The 17,244-nt window shown below is 44.0% G+C and overlaps 2 protein-coding genes across 18 annotated transcripts in view; one reads left to right on the top strand and one right to left on the bottom strand.

Moving 5' to 3' along the window:
• Positions 1-5,352, top strand: part of WDSUB1 (WD repeat, sterile alpha motif and U-box domain containing 1) — a 62,553-nt gene extending 57,201 nt beyond the window's left edge. For all 8 annotated transcript variants that reach the window (XM_053596917.1, XM_053596916.1, XM_053596915.1 and 5 more), the window contains one exon: positions 5,088-5,352. In XM_053596917.1, coding sequence (XP_053452892.1) covers positions 5,088-5,245 — 158 coding nt within the window. In that variant the 3' untranslated portion in view covers positions 5,246-5,352. The remainder of the gene's footprint in view (positions 1-5,087) is intronic.
• A 2,409-nt stretch (positions 5,353-7,761) lies between these two features.
• Positions 7,762-17,244, bottom strand: part of TANC1 (tetratricopeptide repeat, ankyrin repeat and coiled-coil containing 1) — a 270,909-nt gene continuing 261,426 nt past the window's right edge. For all 10 annotated transcript variants that reach the window (XM_053596909.1, XM_053596908.1, XM_053596910.1 and 7 more), the window contains 5 exons: positions 15,713-15,845; positions 14,286-14,377; positions 12,419-12,565; positions 11,434-11,534; positions 7,762-10,810 (listed from right to left, as the gene is read on the bottom strand). In XM_053596909.1, coding sequence (XP_053452884.1) covers positions 9,385-10,810; positions 11,434-11,534; positions 12,419-12,565; positions 14,286-14,377; positions 15,713-15,845 — 1,899 coding nt within the window. In that variant the 3' untranslated portion in view covers positions 7,762-9,384. The remainder of the gene's footprint in view (positions 10,811-11,433; positions 11,535-12,418; positions 12,566-14,285; positions 14,378-15,712; positions 15,846-17,244) is intronic.

Raw genomic sequence — 17,244 nt, 5'->3', positions numbered from 1 at the left:
GAGTTAACATGGGGACCAGTGCTGGGGAACAGTCTAATAAGTGCTCATTGTCCAATAAGCACTTGAAAAGATGGTCACCATCATGAAGGAACTGCAAATCTGAATCACAGTGAGAACCACTTGCTCAGATGGCTAGAATCAAAAAGTTGGAAATTAAGTGTTGGCAAGGATGTGCAGAAATTGGAACCTTTCATGTGACTGCTGCTGAAAATGGTTTGGCAGTTCCTCAAAAAGTTAGTGTTCCCATGAGAATATTTCAGATCGTATATGAAACCAGCACATTGTACCCCTTGATTGCACTAATGTACATAGCTATGATTTAACAATAAAAAAAAAGTTAGTGTTCCCATGTGAGCCAGCAAGTCCACTCCTAAGTATATGCCCCAAAGCACTGAAAACACATGTTCATAGAAAATGTGGAAACCACCCAAATATCCATCAACAGATGAACAGATAAAATGTGGTATAGCCATACAATAGAATATTAGACCATAAAAGGGGCAAATACATATTAAAACATGGATGAACCTTGGAAACATTATGCTCAGTAAAAGCAGCCAAAGGCCCATGTGTTACTTGACTCCATTTATATGAAATGTCTGAAACGGGCAGATCAGTAGTGACAGAAGGGAGATTAGTGGTTGCCAGGCACTTACGGGGGAGTGACTTATAACTCTAAAATATGCCAAGGGCCCCTGACTTTTATGCAAAAAAAACAAAATTATTTTAGGGCATATCTCAAAAAAAAACAAAAACTAAACTAAAAGGCAGTCACAGGTACCTGTATCTGCAGAAAGCATGTAACAACTCCAGGACCGAGGGCACAAAGAAGTTCAGGTCAGCAGAAACTTCCACGGTCTTTCAGAGACAGAACCCAGGCTCTAAGGGAGGGTTGGTGCTGGTTTCTATAAGGGGCAGAGTAAAACAGATGTGAGGAAGCCACCGAAATAGTGTACAGCTACCCGGAAGAACAGCTGTGGCTAAGCACAGTGCTGATCGGAGCCTGCACCCTGTCTCTCAGCCTCTTTCTACAGGGGTCGGTCCTACTGTAGGAGCTAATGAGCCAGCTGGCAACGCAGGGCTGTCCTCCGCATTATTCTGGTCCCAACACATGGAATCCTTCTTGTCCCCTGTGGGATTGTAGCTGAGAGACAAGATCTTATGAGGGCTAAGCAGCTCTCAGGCTCATCTCCACAAATGCCAGAAACAACTGACAAAAGGAATTGGAGACTTTCTTACATGACAAACATATATACCATATCCCAAAAGCCACTGGAAGCATTCTGGTTAAAGCTAAAGACATCCAAAGGGTGCACATCTTTTCACTATGTAAAATGATTTTGGAGAAAAGGTATCAAACCATAGACACCCTTGGAGAAAAATAAAAGTTATTTTAGAGATAAGAGCCAAGAAAATTAGGGACTCGCCCCCCCCACCCCCACCAAGTAACAGAGGGATAAGAACTGAGAGGGAAAAACCCTTTGCATATAACAATGATATATCTGGAAAGGTCAAAAGAACCAAAAAAACTAATACAACAGGAATTTAGTAAAGTAGCAAATTAAAAAACCCAAAGAGGAATCCATAGCTTTGGGGGGTGTGTGTAAAAACAAAAGCACTTAAAAGGTATTACCTAAGACAATTTATAGTAACAAGAACAAAATCCTAAATATGCAACACTTCTAAACCTACAGGACAAAAACTATAAAACATCCCTGGAAAAGTTAAACAGATGGGGCGGCTCCTGTGGCTCAGTCGGTAAGGCGCCGGCCCCATATACTGAGGGTGGCGGGTTCAGACCCAGCCCCGGCTGAACTGCAACCAAAAAATGGCCGGGTGTTGTGGCGGGCGCCTGTAGTCCCAGCTACTCGGGAGGCTGAGGCAAGAGAATCGCTTAAGCCCAGGAGTTGGAGGTTGCTGTGAGCTGTGTGATGCCATGGCACTCTACCGAGGGCCATAAAGTGAGACTGTCTATACAAAAAAAAAAAAAAAAAAGTTAAACAGATGGAAAGCATACCATGCTGATGGGTAGAAGACTCAGTAAGATGTCAGTTTTCCCTAGTTTATCAATTGAAAGTGACCCAGATAACACACTTTCTTCCTAGACGTACAGAAGGTGATTCAAGTGGAACCTAACAAATACAGTGAAATGACCCAGAGAGTGATGGTACAAGTGGTCAGCCCTGCAGATGTTAGGAGGTGTCATATCTCATTTCCATAAACAAGACTATAATATTGGCACATGAATAGAAATATGGAAAATAACTTTTTAAAATAGATAAATTGATCCAAGAATATTTGGAAATATACTGAATGATGAGAGGGCATTTTAAGTTGTTAGTAAAAATAATTTTAAACAAGTGGTATTCTGACAACTCAACCAACCATGTGGGAAAAGGCTAAACAGTGGATCCATCCCTCTTACTGTGTACCTAAATTCCAAACCTAAAGTAAGACCCCTCAAGTTCCAGAAGAAAACGCAGGTAAATTCCTTGATGGAATAGGGAAAATCTTTTGATCAGAAATCAAGGGAAAAAATGATGATGATTAATATTCCATATACACAATATAAAATCTTTATAACGTTAAAAGACAACCTAAAATGTGGGGAGAACATGAAGAAAATGTTCCCTACCTGACGTACTGTACCATTGCGCACTTGGAAATGTTAAAAATCTAAGGGTTTGACAACATGTTCCATTAGTAAGGCTGTAGGGGAAAAGCGTTCCGACAGATACCATTCATGGGGATGAAATACGGAAGTTGGCACTACATTGAAAGACTGCATGCATTTACTCTGATCCGGCAATCCTAGAATCTCATGTAAGTGATTCATGCACAAGGCTGTTCACTGCAACACTGTGGAAGGCAGAGATGGGAAATGACTCAGACATCCATCAGTACATACACATTGGGCGGGGGAGGCTGCAGAAGAGTGTGCAGTCCGTCCACACGGGGGAGGACCACCACAGTAAGGTGCAGAAGTGAACTCGGGTAGCGTGCAGTCCGTCCACACAGGGGGAGGACCACCACAGAAAGGTGCAGAAGTGAACTCAGGTAGCGTGTAGTCCGTCCACACGGGGGGAGGACCACCACAGTAAGGTGCAGAAGTGAACTTGGGTAGCGTGCAGTCCGTCCACACGGGGAGGACCACCACAGTAAGGTGCAGAAGTGAACTCGGGAGGCGTGCAGTCCGTCCACACAGGGAGAGGACCACCACAGTAAGGTGCAGAAGTGAACTCGGGTAGCGTGCAGTCCGTCCACACGGGGGGAGGACCACCACAGAAAGGTGCAGAAGTGAACTCAGGTAGCGTGCAGTCCGTCCACACGGGGGGAGGACCACCACAGTAAGGTGCAGAAGTGAACTCGGGTAGCGTGCAGTCCGTCCACACGGGGGGAGGACCACCACAGAAAGGTGCAGAAGTGAACTCAGGTAGCGTGCAGTCCGTCCACACGGGGAGGACCACCACAGTAAGGTGCAGAAGTGAACTTGGGTAGCGTGCAGTCCGTCCACACGGGGAGGACCACCACAGTAAGGTGCAGAAGTGAACTCGGGTAGCGTGCAGTCTGTCCACACGGGGGGAGGACCACCACAGTAAGGTGCAGAAGTGAACTCGGATGGGGCGTATACCCACTCCACATGAAAGCCAGCATACTATACACGTATGCATCTGCTAATAGTTTCAAAAAGGAAAAGATAACAGATATGGCTACTCATGGGAAAGGAGGGAATAACAAGGATGAGACAGGGGTAGGTGAAACTGCTCTGAAGATATCTTTAGTTTTTCAAAACCTTATAAATGTGATTTTCAAACACAGTATCTTGATTAGACCACCCTAGTGTATCTAAACTTGATAACAAGAAAACCAGAGAAATCTCAAGTTTCTTTCAGTGTTAGATCAGTAATATATTGGCATTATTTTGAAACAGATATAGATTATAGCAAATAAGTTATGTGTAAATGTAATTAAGAACCAGGACTGTCAGCTTGAGAGAAAGAGCTACACGTATAAAAATGAAAGGAGTGAAGCAAAGCTCCTGTCTTAGACTCAGGCGTGGTTGCTCCTGCTCTCACTCTTAGCACTTTGGGAGACTGAGGAAGGAAGACAGATCCAACTCAGGATTTTGAGGTTTCAGTGAGCCACTGCATTCCACACTAAGAGACAGAGAAAGATCTTTTCTCTAAAAATAAAAACAAAACCCCTGCACTCTTCACATGTGTAAAAATAAAGAACTTTGAAAAGAACATGTAATACCACTGGGCACTGTGGCTCACTCCTAGCACTCTGGGAGACCAAGGCAGGTGGACTGCTTGAGCTCAGGAGTTGGAGACCAGCCTGAGCAAGAGCAAGACCCCGTCTCTACAAAAAATAAAAAAACTAGCCAGGCATTGTGGCAGGTTCCTGCAGTCCCAGCTACTTGGGAGGCTGAGGCAAGAGGATTGTTCAAGCCCAAGAGTTTGAGGTTGCTGTGAGTTAAGACACCATAAGCATCCTACCAGGGAGACTAAGTAAGACTCTGTCTCAAAACAAACACACACAAAAAGGACATGGTATTAAGCCCAGCCAATAGATTATTTCTTTTGGTCACTGCTCCCTTTACCGTCAGATCCTTAGTGAGGCAAATTCTGTAATCTCTGGTTCTGTTTTCCTGACTTTTCATATCTTAGAAGGTTTTGCTGAGTATTCCTAAGGCTTTTTCTTTATTCTTTAGCTAAATTAATTTGCACACATAGCTAACAGCTATAATGGGGCAGGTTATCTTCACTCCCACTCTACCCAGCTGTTCTTTCCCACTATGTGTAGATTTCTGACTGTAGTGTTCAAAAAGAACTTATTATGAAACCATTCTAGATAATTTATGCTTCACATAGCACTATCTAACCTTAATGCATCTAAATGGTAGAATTTCAGGTATTGTGGCAGAAGTATTTTGGGAGCAGTGGTACAAGATGGGTATACCACTTAAATCACAACAAAAGCTTTGGCAATGGAGTTTTTATATTCAATTCATTTTAGTAATCCCAACTTCCCTTTTTTCTATCACAAATAATTTGTGTGTGTTTTTTTATTGTTTTTTTTTTTAGATGGCTACTCATATGAAAGAGAAGCAATGGAAAGGTGGATCAGCAAAAAGAAACGTACAAGTCCAATGACAAATCTTGTTCTTCCTTCACTGGTACTTACACCAAATAGGACTCTGAAAATGGCTATCAATCGATGGCTCGAGACACATCAAAAGTAAAACTATTTATATTGTCTTGTTTCTATTTTCCAGTGATCTCATTTGAATGATGTAAAGATAAATACTAATCAGACACATTAAAAGCACAACAGAAGGAAAAAGGTAAATTTAGTTACTTGTAAAAATTGTCAGCTTTCATTCTCTAAAACACATGGACCAAATCACACATCTAATTTCATTTGTATTTTTACTATAAAAGCCTTTTTTTTGTACTAGTGAAAAATCGTAAGCTGTATAGAAATAAAGTTTACTTTGACTTTAAATTGCAGTGCCCAAATTTATTCTTGTTAGGGATAGGTCATATCACATCTCAAACTAAAGACTGGAATTTAACAGATGCTTAAATTATGTGCCATTCATGTGATAACTCTTCAAAGTCTCAAGAAGATTTGTAGCAAAATGGTTATAGACTATTTATGGTTAAATTAAGAAAATCCCTTTAGACAAGTTTAAATAAGCAGTTTTGTTAGATTCTTAACTTGCAGAAGTCATTTTTTTCCATTGTCCAAACCCAGATACATGTTATATGAAATAAATTATCATGAATAAGTCGACTGCTAAAGTATAAAGGGGCATACTAGCCTTCATTCAGAGTTTAGAATTCTAACAGTTTTCACACATTAAGCTGGGGTTACTGTACAAAGGCTGCTTTTACACAACAGCCTAATATTAATGCAATACCCTGACAAGCATTCTCAGAAAGAAATTCAAATGCAGGAAGGTAAGCTTGTACTCACTTCTTACAGACTCATCAGAGGGAAGCACGTTGGAACCACACTGCAAGGGTGGACAGGGCCCAGGATGGTGTCGCCACCCCTCTGTGCTGTCACCCCAGACTCACACCACAGTTGTTCAGAAGTTTAAAGTTCAAGACATGAAAGGGGGAAAGCAATGTAAATACTAGTTAAGCAGGGTGCCACAGAAACCTCCCGAACTCCCCCCACCCCTTGTTTTATAATTGCTGCTTTGTAAACTTAACTTCCTTCATGTCACAGCTGGGATTCACAGTCTATGGTTCTAGAAAAGTAATTTTTTTTTCATACGACACACACTTTTCACATCCTTAATACTGAGGACAAAAAAGACTGACAACTCGCTCTACGTGTTTTTCTATTGTATTTTATAAAAAAAAAAAAAAAAAAGTACGCTAACAATTCTAACAGAAGACTTTTAACTTACAGGAGCCCAGTACTGGACCAACTGCATTTCTGTTTTGATAGACATTTCCAAAGGAGATCGGTTGGTTATTACATAAAAATTACTAAAAATCGCTAGAAGTTATTGCTAGAAAACACAATTTAAAAAGTAGGGGGTTTTTTTGTTGTTTTTTTTTTTTTTCAGATGTGTTAAAGGTGCTTTTTGCTCTTCTACTTTTCACCAGGATAGTTTCTCATAAAACAAAAATTGCTGGAAAAAAACTAAGATGCTAATAATTTTGCAAATTGAAGCACCTGTTTTTGTATAAGACACAGACACCAACCAAAGTCAAACAACTCCCTCTTCCACACAAGCAAAAAGAGACCAAATCCAAAGCCATCCACGGGAAGGGACATGACCGCAGCCCCGCTGCCCGGTTCTCAGGCACCAGAGTCAGTGGGAGCTGTGCCGCCCACAGGGATTGACTGCGAACGTCAGGAAACTTCGCCTCCTCCTGAGGCGATGGCATCAAGTATTTTATAATTTAACAAATAACGAATGATGATGATACTCTGCACTAGCTGCTGTAGAGGAAAAGTCACCTGATGACAAGAATTATGTATTTGCCAATAACACATTTTCCCTCCTACCCTATTTTTGGTTTTGAACCTTTCATTAAATATGTAGCCTTAGGCGGCACCCATAGCTCAGTGGGTAGGGCGCCAGCCACATACACCAAGGCTGGAGGGTTGGAACCCGGCCTAGGCCAGCTAAACAACAACTGCAACAACAAAAATACGTAGCTTTAAAGGGGGACTGAAAATCCTTAGCCTCGCTAGCAAGAGCAGTGACCAGACAATAACCTGAATAACTGGGCTCAAGATTCCAAGTAAGAATCCTATCACACTACAACACGGTTTTTATGTCATTTTCATGCTACTACTTTGAAACTGAAATAGGCAGGCATAAAACCAGACACACTTCTACCTGAAAGATAACACAAATGTATTAAAGAACAAACTGTTGTAAGTGTTCAGTCTATTGCCAAAGTGCTTGAAAATTACACTATTGAAGAGAACTTGTTGCCAGTAAAGACATATACCAAGATTTCTTCAAAACAGGTAAGACATTACAGACTGCTTTCCTTCATGCTTAGTTCCTATGTCAGGCACAGACTAATTTTATCCTTGAATATTACAGAATTTCCATTAATAGAAACTATAACTCTTATTCTCAAATTGTTATAAAATTAAATATACACTTAGGTAGGATTAAAATATGCTTTTACTGTTATTTTCAGGGTAACAAGGATTAAGCAAGGCAGGGAGTTGTGGACAGGTGTCTGTACTTTTCCACTGACTCATTTAATGCAAAGCAGATTCTATTAATACTCTTTATTCCGTATGGAAAGGTACAGTAGTTGTGCAGAAACAAAACTACATAACAAAAGAGTAAGACTTTCACAAATTAAAAGAAATAAATAAGCCATAGTAGTTATAGCAGAACTCATGGAAAGCCTATAAAAAAGATAAAGCTGTTTGTACAAAGTACACTGTACACACAAAGAAACAAATGTTGAATGTGACTGGAAGGTTCCTATTCATATAAAACTGTAATGATGTTCACAGGAACTTCATTACAACTATTCGCTTTTAAAACATTCTGCAAATATAGAACTTCCTTCTCTCCAATTCTAGAAAATAAATTTCACATCCCAACATATAAAACAAATACACTTCCACTTCTCTCAAATTACCATTTTAACATCCTCTAATAATACCATTTTCATATAAAAATACCTTTAGACCAAGGTTCATTCCTGTACCTTATCTTTACAAATGAATAATACATCAGTTTGGACTTAAGCAGCACCTCAAAGGTGTTCATATAAACGAGATAAAGTGCCGTTCCTAGTACACTGTTAACATGCCGTAGTAATATCATTCAGTGCAATAACCAGCATGGATGAAGCTTACAAAGAACATGCAAATATATGAATGGGGTTTTATTTTTCCTTTTGAGATTAACTACTTTGAAATAGTTGTATTTACAAGTATGAATAAAACTGGGCTGTTTAATATATACAACATGTGACTCTAAAGTACTGATTGTACAACAAAACAAGAGCAACAACCAACCATCCCTTAAGCACAGGACCTGGAAGGGTTATTCCAGGAGCACTATCATTATTAAATGCAGCCTGGGAACAGTGAGAGCTCATTTGTAAGCGCCACTAAGAATACTGGTCTTAGTATATTAGCTCAAATCCACTTGACGACTAACCATAATTCCAAATGGCTTTTACCGTTTCCAAATATCAGAAACACCTTCAAGCATGAATATAGTTCCAAAAAAGGTGCTATAAAAATATTTTGATTAAGAACCGTAACAGAAATATGTATTTAATCTTGATAAAGGAACTGCTATGAAGGGGATAATACTTGGGTGTCCTCATATTTTGCATTAAAAATATCAGCTTTATTATGCTTATGGTCACACATACTCAGCTAGAAATCACTTAGATCTAAATTTTTTATATATAAATTGGGATTTGACTCAGTGGAACTGTAACTGGAAAATTCCATTTTTCCCAGAACATATCATTTAGATATAAGAGTTAATAAACCCATCACTCCTTACCAATAGACGTTTTTATTCTGTGATACATGTACTGTGATTTTACCACATAGCAAAGGCTAGGAGAAAAGTGATAAAAACCAAATACTTTCATAAGAGGAAAACATGAGTTAATGTCTTCTTGGCTGTCTTAAATATTTAACTTGATAGGTATAGTTCATTATACTTTTTAATTGTTTAGCATTCTTATTTATTGTGACTTCTAGCTATTTATGGAAGTTTATTTCATACTTTTAAGTATATCAATGGCATTAAATCTACCCCAGAGGAAAAAAGAAACATAGCTAAAAAATAATTTTTCAGATGAAAGAACCATTTAATTATTATCGCCAGGAGCCAGTATACTTCTCCAGATGCTTTAAGGCTCACACATTTGACTCTATGAATGATCTCTTTGGTTTTGCTGAAGCGAGGTGGCTCCTGTGGGCTTCGTTACTGACATGAGGCTGCTGTTTGGAGATACTTTCCTGATAGAGATGAGAAACAGTCTTGGTTATCCTGTTCTCCTGACAGTGGACTGGAACCTGGCACTTATTTCCATCCAGCTCCTTCACCTGTGCCCCATTGTGGACACTTCCACTCAGGGTAGAAACAGAACAGGGTTTAACTTGGTTAGTGTATCCTGCTCCTTGTTTGAGAGAGGGCTTCTCAGAGTTAGAGGACTGCAGGCCAGCTGCAGATGTGTTCGCAGAGAGCCCCTCTGCCACCGGGCAGTGCCAGGCGCGGCCTGGAGTGCTGCTCTGCTGCTGGAACCGCGCTGTCTTGTCCATGATGCCCATGAACGGAGTATTGCGAGGTCTGTGCTCGGCGGTGCCGCTCTGGTTTACAATCCTGTCTTTAATTCGAGCATCCGGTCCTTGGGCCTTGAAGCCATCTGAGAAACTGTTGCTTGATGTCAAACTGCTGGTTGAACTCGACATCTTTATACTGCTGGATGGAGAACCAGAAGAGCTTGAGCTGGCGAGGGAAGCTGGGTGGCGTGCGTCAGTGCAGCCCACTGGCCCACCTTGGTTTGGAGGGGCTACATCCCCAGCTACGGAGGCATAGGACAGAAGCCTCTCTGCAGTTTTTATCTTGCTTGGTAAAGGGAATGCAGAGCCACTCTCACTGCGCTGCAGGTGGACATTCTGGCTGAAGCCCAGCCGATCCGCAAAGTGGCCAGAAGCAGCTCCTATAGTGAACGTACCTGTTCCCTCTAAGTGCTGCTTTCTGCTCCCAGCAGGAGTCACAGTGATTCTCCCTGGCATAGGACTTGGGGGAGGATTCTGAGAGGAGATCTGAATTTTTGTGCCACTGTTTCTCACACCAGGAGGCCCAGAGCCCAGATGCTGACTGGTCTTCACGATCTGTGCCTGCTTGGCAGGCTGCGTGACCAGCCCTGGCTGGGCTACAGGCTCCCTGGGGGGCTTGTTGACTCCTGCCCTACCCTGGGGGGATGCCGGCTGTCCTTTGGACTGTAGCCCTTCTTGAAGGTTCCGGATATATGGGGAAGGGACAGATGAGGGTGGCGGGGGCCTGGGGGTCAGGGAAATGGACTCTTCCTGTGGAGAAGTGTCCTCCTCTTCTGCCTCTTCAAGATGGAAGTGGTCGTTTAATCCAGGGGTCGGGGCATCCTCTTCATTATCTGAGTCATTGGCTGGGGCTGAGGGTGGGCACTGCTGTTTCTGCTGTTGACTCCTCTGGAGCTGCTTGCATTCCTCTTCCACGCGGGCTAGAAGCCTCTGGATTTCCTGATTGGTAGGACAGAGTTTCACAGCCTCCTGCAAGTCAGCCAGAGCCGCCGCAAATTGCCTTTAAAGGAAAACATAATTATAAGCCATGCCTGAACATGCTTTAAATACAACTTCATAAAATAGCTCTGCTCAAAGAGAAGGAACCCAAGTAAGTTTTGAACTCCTACTATGGGAGCCACAACCCATTTAACCAGCTCAGAGTTACTCAGCCAAGTGGCAGTGCCGGATTCTAACCCTGACTGGTTTGACACCAGATCACTTGACTGGGAACGAGGGCGGGCATGAATCAGTAGGTGCCAGAACCCTTTTAGTGCATCTTCACCATTCCCCCACCCTGCCCACCTCTAGCTTTGTCCAACCCTTCTCCTTTCTTCCGCCTCCTACTGCCCCCAGTTGGCAGTTTCACTAGAATATGGACTAAGTCAGGAATTTTCAAGTTGCAGTAGTTTCAATGGGTGGTGGCAGTGGGGAGGAATAGTTACTGAGAGGTCAGGGGAAAATAAAATTCATCTATCACTATTAATACTCACTACCATGCCTCTGGGAAGCTACTAGTTTAGTATTAAAAGGGATGGGAGGCATCTGAGCAACCCTTCTGAAGCAAAACTCCAAATTCAACAGCAGGCCTGATCCCACAGGAAAAAAAGGCTCCCCGGGCACACAGAGAACCTCAGACGGTACCTGCTGTTTCTCTTGGCTCTTGCTCTGGCATAGAAGGCTTCATAGGACTTGGGTTTCAATTCAAGAGCCTTGGAAGCAAATTCTTCGGCCATGCCAAAGTCCTGGTGTCAAATGTAAACACATGAGTCAAAAGTGGCAGTGAACATGATTATAAGCAGCTCTTCCACAGGAGTTCCCTCGCAGCAGAGCAGTGGGGCATGACTGGGAAACAAGGGAGAGCAAGGTCGGTTTTTCTTTTCATTTTGTTTTAAAGTTAGGAGATAATTACACTTGATTAACATTCTTAAGAATTCAAGGCAGAAGAGAAACTGATGATCTGGCAGACAGCCATGGTAGAGGCAGCGCACCATGGAGGGGCCTGCTCCGAGGGCAGTGCGGACACTGCATCCACCCCAGCAGCAGAGTGGAGGTTTGGGAAAGTGAGGATGAAGTGTTTAAAAAAAGGTCTAGAAAGAAAATACTACTAAAACAAACCAGGTGGCACCTGTGGCTCAAAGGAGTAGGGTGCTGGCCTCATATGCTGGAGGTGGTCGGTTCAAACCCAGCCCAGCCAAAAAAAAAAAAAAATCCTGAATCTACTAGTTACAAATTATGACTAACCACTCCTGGTTACAAACCAGTTACTGGCAGACCCTCTGAGCAAACACACAGGCATGCAGACATCTGCGACTGACTCTCCTGAGTTTGGGGATGGGCAGCTTGTGGGGAAGCCACTGTCCCTGCGGGGAAGCACAGAAGAGCAGGGCCCTCATTTCCCACCACTGAAGCAAAGGGAGCTGAACGCGCCTGTCCCTTTAGCACTCTGAGAGATGTGTAGGGACGGTGATCACTGGCATTTGCCTGAGAGAAGCAGCTTCCCACCTGGTGGGTTCACAAAAATGCACAGAGAAATCAGACCAAGGGCCTGGGGCTTGGGGAGTGGCTTCAGCAGGGGGACAACACTCTTTTGCTAGAGGACTGGATGGGAGTGAGAGGCAGGGCTTACATTTGTTTTTCTTCGGCATCGAGACAAATTGAGATAGAGGGAAACCCTCAGTTCGTTGAACGTTCTCATGTCCTCTCCGAATCCTTCCCGAGGAAACTTCCTTAAAGCATATTGGTACCTCTGGGCTGCCTCTTTCATCTTCCCTTTCTAGGATTCAAAGTCACAAAACTTTATTCCTCTTCAGAGGCTCTAAGATAAATAAGCTTCCACACCCCGAGGACCCTGAGGGAGTGTATCCCCCTGCAAAGCCATTACAGCACATTGACAGTATCTGAATAAGTGTCCAGGTAGAGGTGGGACACCAACCGGCCTGAACATGCTCAGGCTTTGCTGTCCTGATAGCATCAGCAGCACCTGGTTATCCGGTCGGTTTACAATAAGGTGTCTGTAAACTGCCACATTGATAACTACCAATCTTAATGCATTGGATTATCTCCTGTTACATATTTTTGGAAATTATTTCAAGAATGATCTCTTATCTAAAGATATTTTAATGCCAAGTGTAATAGAAACCAGATAAAAAAGAAATACAGTTTCTAAGACAGGTGGAATCTTGTGGATAAACCTAGAGCTTGCTGCAGAATAATTTTTAAGAAGAACAAAGCATGGGCTTTAAAAATCAGAAGAGCACCACACATCATTTTCAGGGCTAAAGAAATCCATTTGCTCAGTTCTGTTGCACAGCAGGTAGGAAGCCTGTTGAAAATGGCTTGATATTTCCGACATAATTGCCTACCGAAATCCGTACTAAAAGCAGTTCAAAGCCACAACAATACACACTCTCAGCTCAATTTCAAACTGATTCCAAGCCAGGAACCCTGCTGGGTCATGCTATATTGCCTATTTATTTGTTACTATTAAAAGAATGAAAAGGAAAAAACCTAAAACAATCAAGCACAGCTGCCTTACACTAAAAAGGATTAAAATAGTCATAATCTAGATTTTTCCCCATAATTTTTTAATTCTGTCTAATCATAAGTCTAGAACGAACAGTTTACACTTCATATAAATGGTTCACATGTCCACCTAAATCAGAGGTCAGCAAACTACAGCTTGCAGGCTGATGTGCCGCCTGCATTTACTAGCAAAGTTTTACCGGGATGCGGCCATGCCCACCCTCACGTGTTACCCAGGGCTGCTTTGGTTCCCCCCCACAGCAGAGCTGGTAGTTACCACAGAGCCATATAGTCTGCAAAGCTTCAAATATTTATTATCTGGCTTTTTACAGAAAGTTCGTTGACTTATGATCTAAACTGACACTTTAAAAAAATTTAGTCAAACTTATTAGTCTGTAAATAATATTTTCATTTCTGAGGGAAAATGGAAAAAAAGTCAGTCTCCTGAAGAACTACTACATATTACTTGCCTACATCAAGTAAAAATGTCTCAAAAAACTGTCAAATTCTAGACGATTGTAAGATATTGATAATTAGATAGTAAAGGCTTGGGTGGGGGGGCGGGGCTGAATGACTCTGCAAATGCTTCCTGGGTGCTCCTCTCCCCCGTGTCTCCTGGGTCACCCTTGGTGCTCTGAACTGAGGGAACAGGAAAGGCTGAGGACCCTCCCGCATGACATGTCAACTGACCTAGAGGTGACTCCTTCAACCCACAGACTCAAGCAGAAAGTCACAGCTACCACCTTAAGGCTTAGTTCAGAAATAATGGTTCTCAGAACCAAGAGAAGCGCTTCCTACCTTTTAAGACTTGGCCGTTACCACTACACTGTGGCAGGTTGGTGTCTCCGGGAACTTCTCCTACAACAAAGCTACATGCATCCTGTGCACTAGCACAGCTACAGCCACCCCGTCCCAAAGTGAGAGGAGGCTCAGAGTCAGGCACCAGCGCAGAAAGGGGCGGCACCACTTACTTTGTACATCACATTTCCTTCCTCCATTAACTTCTGTAAAAGTATGATCAAAATATCAGGTTTGGAAGTGGCCATCGCCCAAGCAGCATTCCCTGTAATATAAACATGCATTCAGAGGACTTGAGGTTCCCAGAGGAAAGGAGTTCAGTCCTCCTGTGGCCCCAACACAACTGCACATCACAAACCACAGAAGCCCACTGCAAGGACCTCTGCTGTGTGTGACTCAGCCTTCCAGACGACAGTGCGTCTGAGAGGGAGACGCTGCAGGCTGGTGGAGCTTCTAGCCTGTTTTCCATTGAAATAGGCACTCAGGAAGGGAACCACGCCTGGCACAAATCCATCCTTGTTATTTCACTGAAAACAGCAATGAGAAACTAAGGCATCAGAGCAGCCATGCCCCCTCCCTCCCTTCTGAGAGGAATTTAGGTTAAAAGTGATTAAACCAGGCCTCTGCATTCTCTTAGTTCCCTGCAGCCGCCACGGTGATGAGTATGGCCCCCGCATGTACCCCCTCCGCAGTCCGCCATAAGATTCCATCTGGATGCCTCGGCCTGGGCCCTCCTGCTCCCGCCCACGTCAGGGCCACCACCCTCCCAGTGCCCCTCGGAGCTCTCAGCACGCCGCAGGGAGGTGCTTCAGACTCAGGACTGGGACTGCCAGGTTCACACGGTGACTCTGCCACTCACTGTGACCTTGGCACAAGTCAGCCTCTCTGTGCCTTGGTTTTCTCATCTGTGAAATGATGGTATCATTGATATCTACTCGGAGGACTGCAGTGAGGATTAAGTCAACAGGAGACGCGCTTGCTTAGGCGAGTTCCTGACACCGCTGCTAGTATCATCCTCTTCCTCACGTCCCTCTTGGCCTAAGGCCCTGCTCACAGGACTGTGACAGGGACACTCTGTCGCTTCTTCCTTCAGGCACTGTGAAGGGAGTGTTGCGTTGCAACTGGCCATACAGAAGGGGCTCTCCCTACCCAGCCCCCCAACTATCCTCCATTGAAATCACATGACCTCGCCTTCACAGAAGCTGTCCTGGGATGGCCGTTCTCCCACCTGGCTGACTGTGATTACTCTAAAACCATGGTTTTCAGCCTGGACTGCACGTGAAAATCACTAGCAAGCTTGCAGCACCAACACGCATGGCACTCCCACCATCAGTCTAATCCCGCTGCTCCCGCGCGGCCACTGGCCACCCCTAACACAATGCTAGACTCCTTCAACATTGCCTCTGCTTTCTCCCCACACTGGTAATAATATGAGGTATTTAAACATTCTGGATGACTATGATTAAATAAGACAGAATGATCTCCGAACATTTGACATCTTATTTCTTACCTGGAAATAAGTCAGCCTTTATGTTCCCTAAGGATGTCTAAAATCTGAGGCTAACCTCCTCTCTGCTGAATGGAGGTGGGGTTCACTAACCTAATTTGGCTCCTTTTCTGAGTAGGGTAACCACTACAGACGTGTTTCGACAACCAATGGCTCTGTCCAGGGGACGCATTCCGCTGTGGTCCACATGCTCAATCACGGCTCCCTTCTCGACCAGATACAGCACCTGCAGCACAGAGTGGAGGCCTGAGGAGCAGCGGTGGCAGGAGCGTGGCTCACACCCTCCCCTCAGGCTGGCTGACGGGTGGGCTGCTAGCTGGTGGGGCAGGCTATACCTCATGCAGCACAGGTGGGAGTGGCCCGTGTGCTTCCTCGGTCCCCGCCTCACCCCGTTTCCCAGGCCATGCAGGTTGCACACAGCAATCTCCAGGTAAGTGGGAGGAAGACTCTGCATGCACGCCCGTGTGCTGGCAGGCTGCCCCAGCGGGTGCTGTGGTGATCCGCAGACCTACCCAGCCTAGGAACTGTGAGCTGCACAGACTAGCAGCTTGGATGAGCCGGAGCTGAGTATTAGTCAGTTTAAGGCTGGGAAAAGTGACTTAAAAGATACCGAGAATGCAAAAATGGCAAGTTCGGAACCGTGGACAAAGTCAGACTGACCTGACAAAATAGCTGTGAAATGGGCTAAACAGGAACCAAGGGGGAAAACACTTTGTCCACTCAAATTTCTCTACTGACTGGAAAAGAAGCATGGAGCCAGTCTATATTTTCATGTGGATCTGATTACACACACTTCCTGTCAGTCACTTGCTATTCAAAATGACACCAGAGGGGTTAATTTCTTTTTTTTTTTTTTTTTTTTTTGTAGAGACAGAGTCTCACTGTACCGCCCTCGGTACAGTGCCGTGGCGTCACACGGCTCACAGCAACCTCTAACTCTTGGGCTTACGCGATTCTCTTGCCTCAGCCTCCCGAGCAGCTGGGACTACAGGCGCCCGCCACAACGCCCGGCTATTTTTTTGTTGCAGTTTGGCCGGGGCTGGGTTTGAACCCACCACCCTCGGCATATGGGGCCGGCGCCCTACTCACTGAGCCACAGGCGCCGCCCAGAGGGGTTAATTTCTAAACTGTAATAATGAACTTCTATAACTCAACAAAAAAAATCCCCAATTAAAAAAATGGGCAGATGACCTGAATTTCTCCAAAGAGGATACACAAGTGGCCAACAAGCATATGTCCCTGCTTGTGATCAACGTCACTGATCACTAGGGAAATGCAAATCAAAACTACAATATACCAACACACACCTACTAGGAAGGTTACTATCAAAAAAGATAGGCGGGGTACAGGGGCTCAAACCTGTAATCCTAGCACTCGGGGAGGCTTTGAACTCAGGAATTTGCTTGAACTCAGGAATTTTGAGACCAAACTGAGGAAGAGCAAGACCCTGTTTCCACTAAAAATAGAAAAACTAACTAGGCATTGTGGAGGGTGCCTGTTGTCCCAGCTACTTAGGAGGCTGAGGCAGGAGGCTGGCTCGAACCCAGGAGTTTGAAGTTGCTGTGAACAAGGCTGATGCCAAAACACTCCAGTAACCCACACAACAGAATGAGACTCTGTTTCAA

Source organism: Nycticebus coucang, chromosome 7 (assembly GCF_027406575.1).
Source record: "Nycticebus coucang isolate mNycCou1 chromosome 7, mNycCou1.pri, whole genome shotgun sequence".
In the NCBI taxonomy this organism is placed as follows: domain Eukaryota; kingdom Metazoa; phylum Chordata; class Mammalia; order Primates; family Lorisidae; genus Nycticebus; species Nycticebus coucang.
This window is presented reverse-complemented; position numbering and strand designations above follow the sequence as displayed.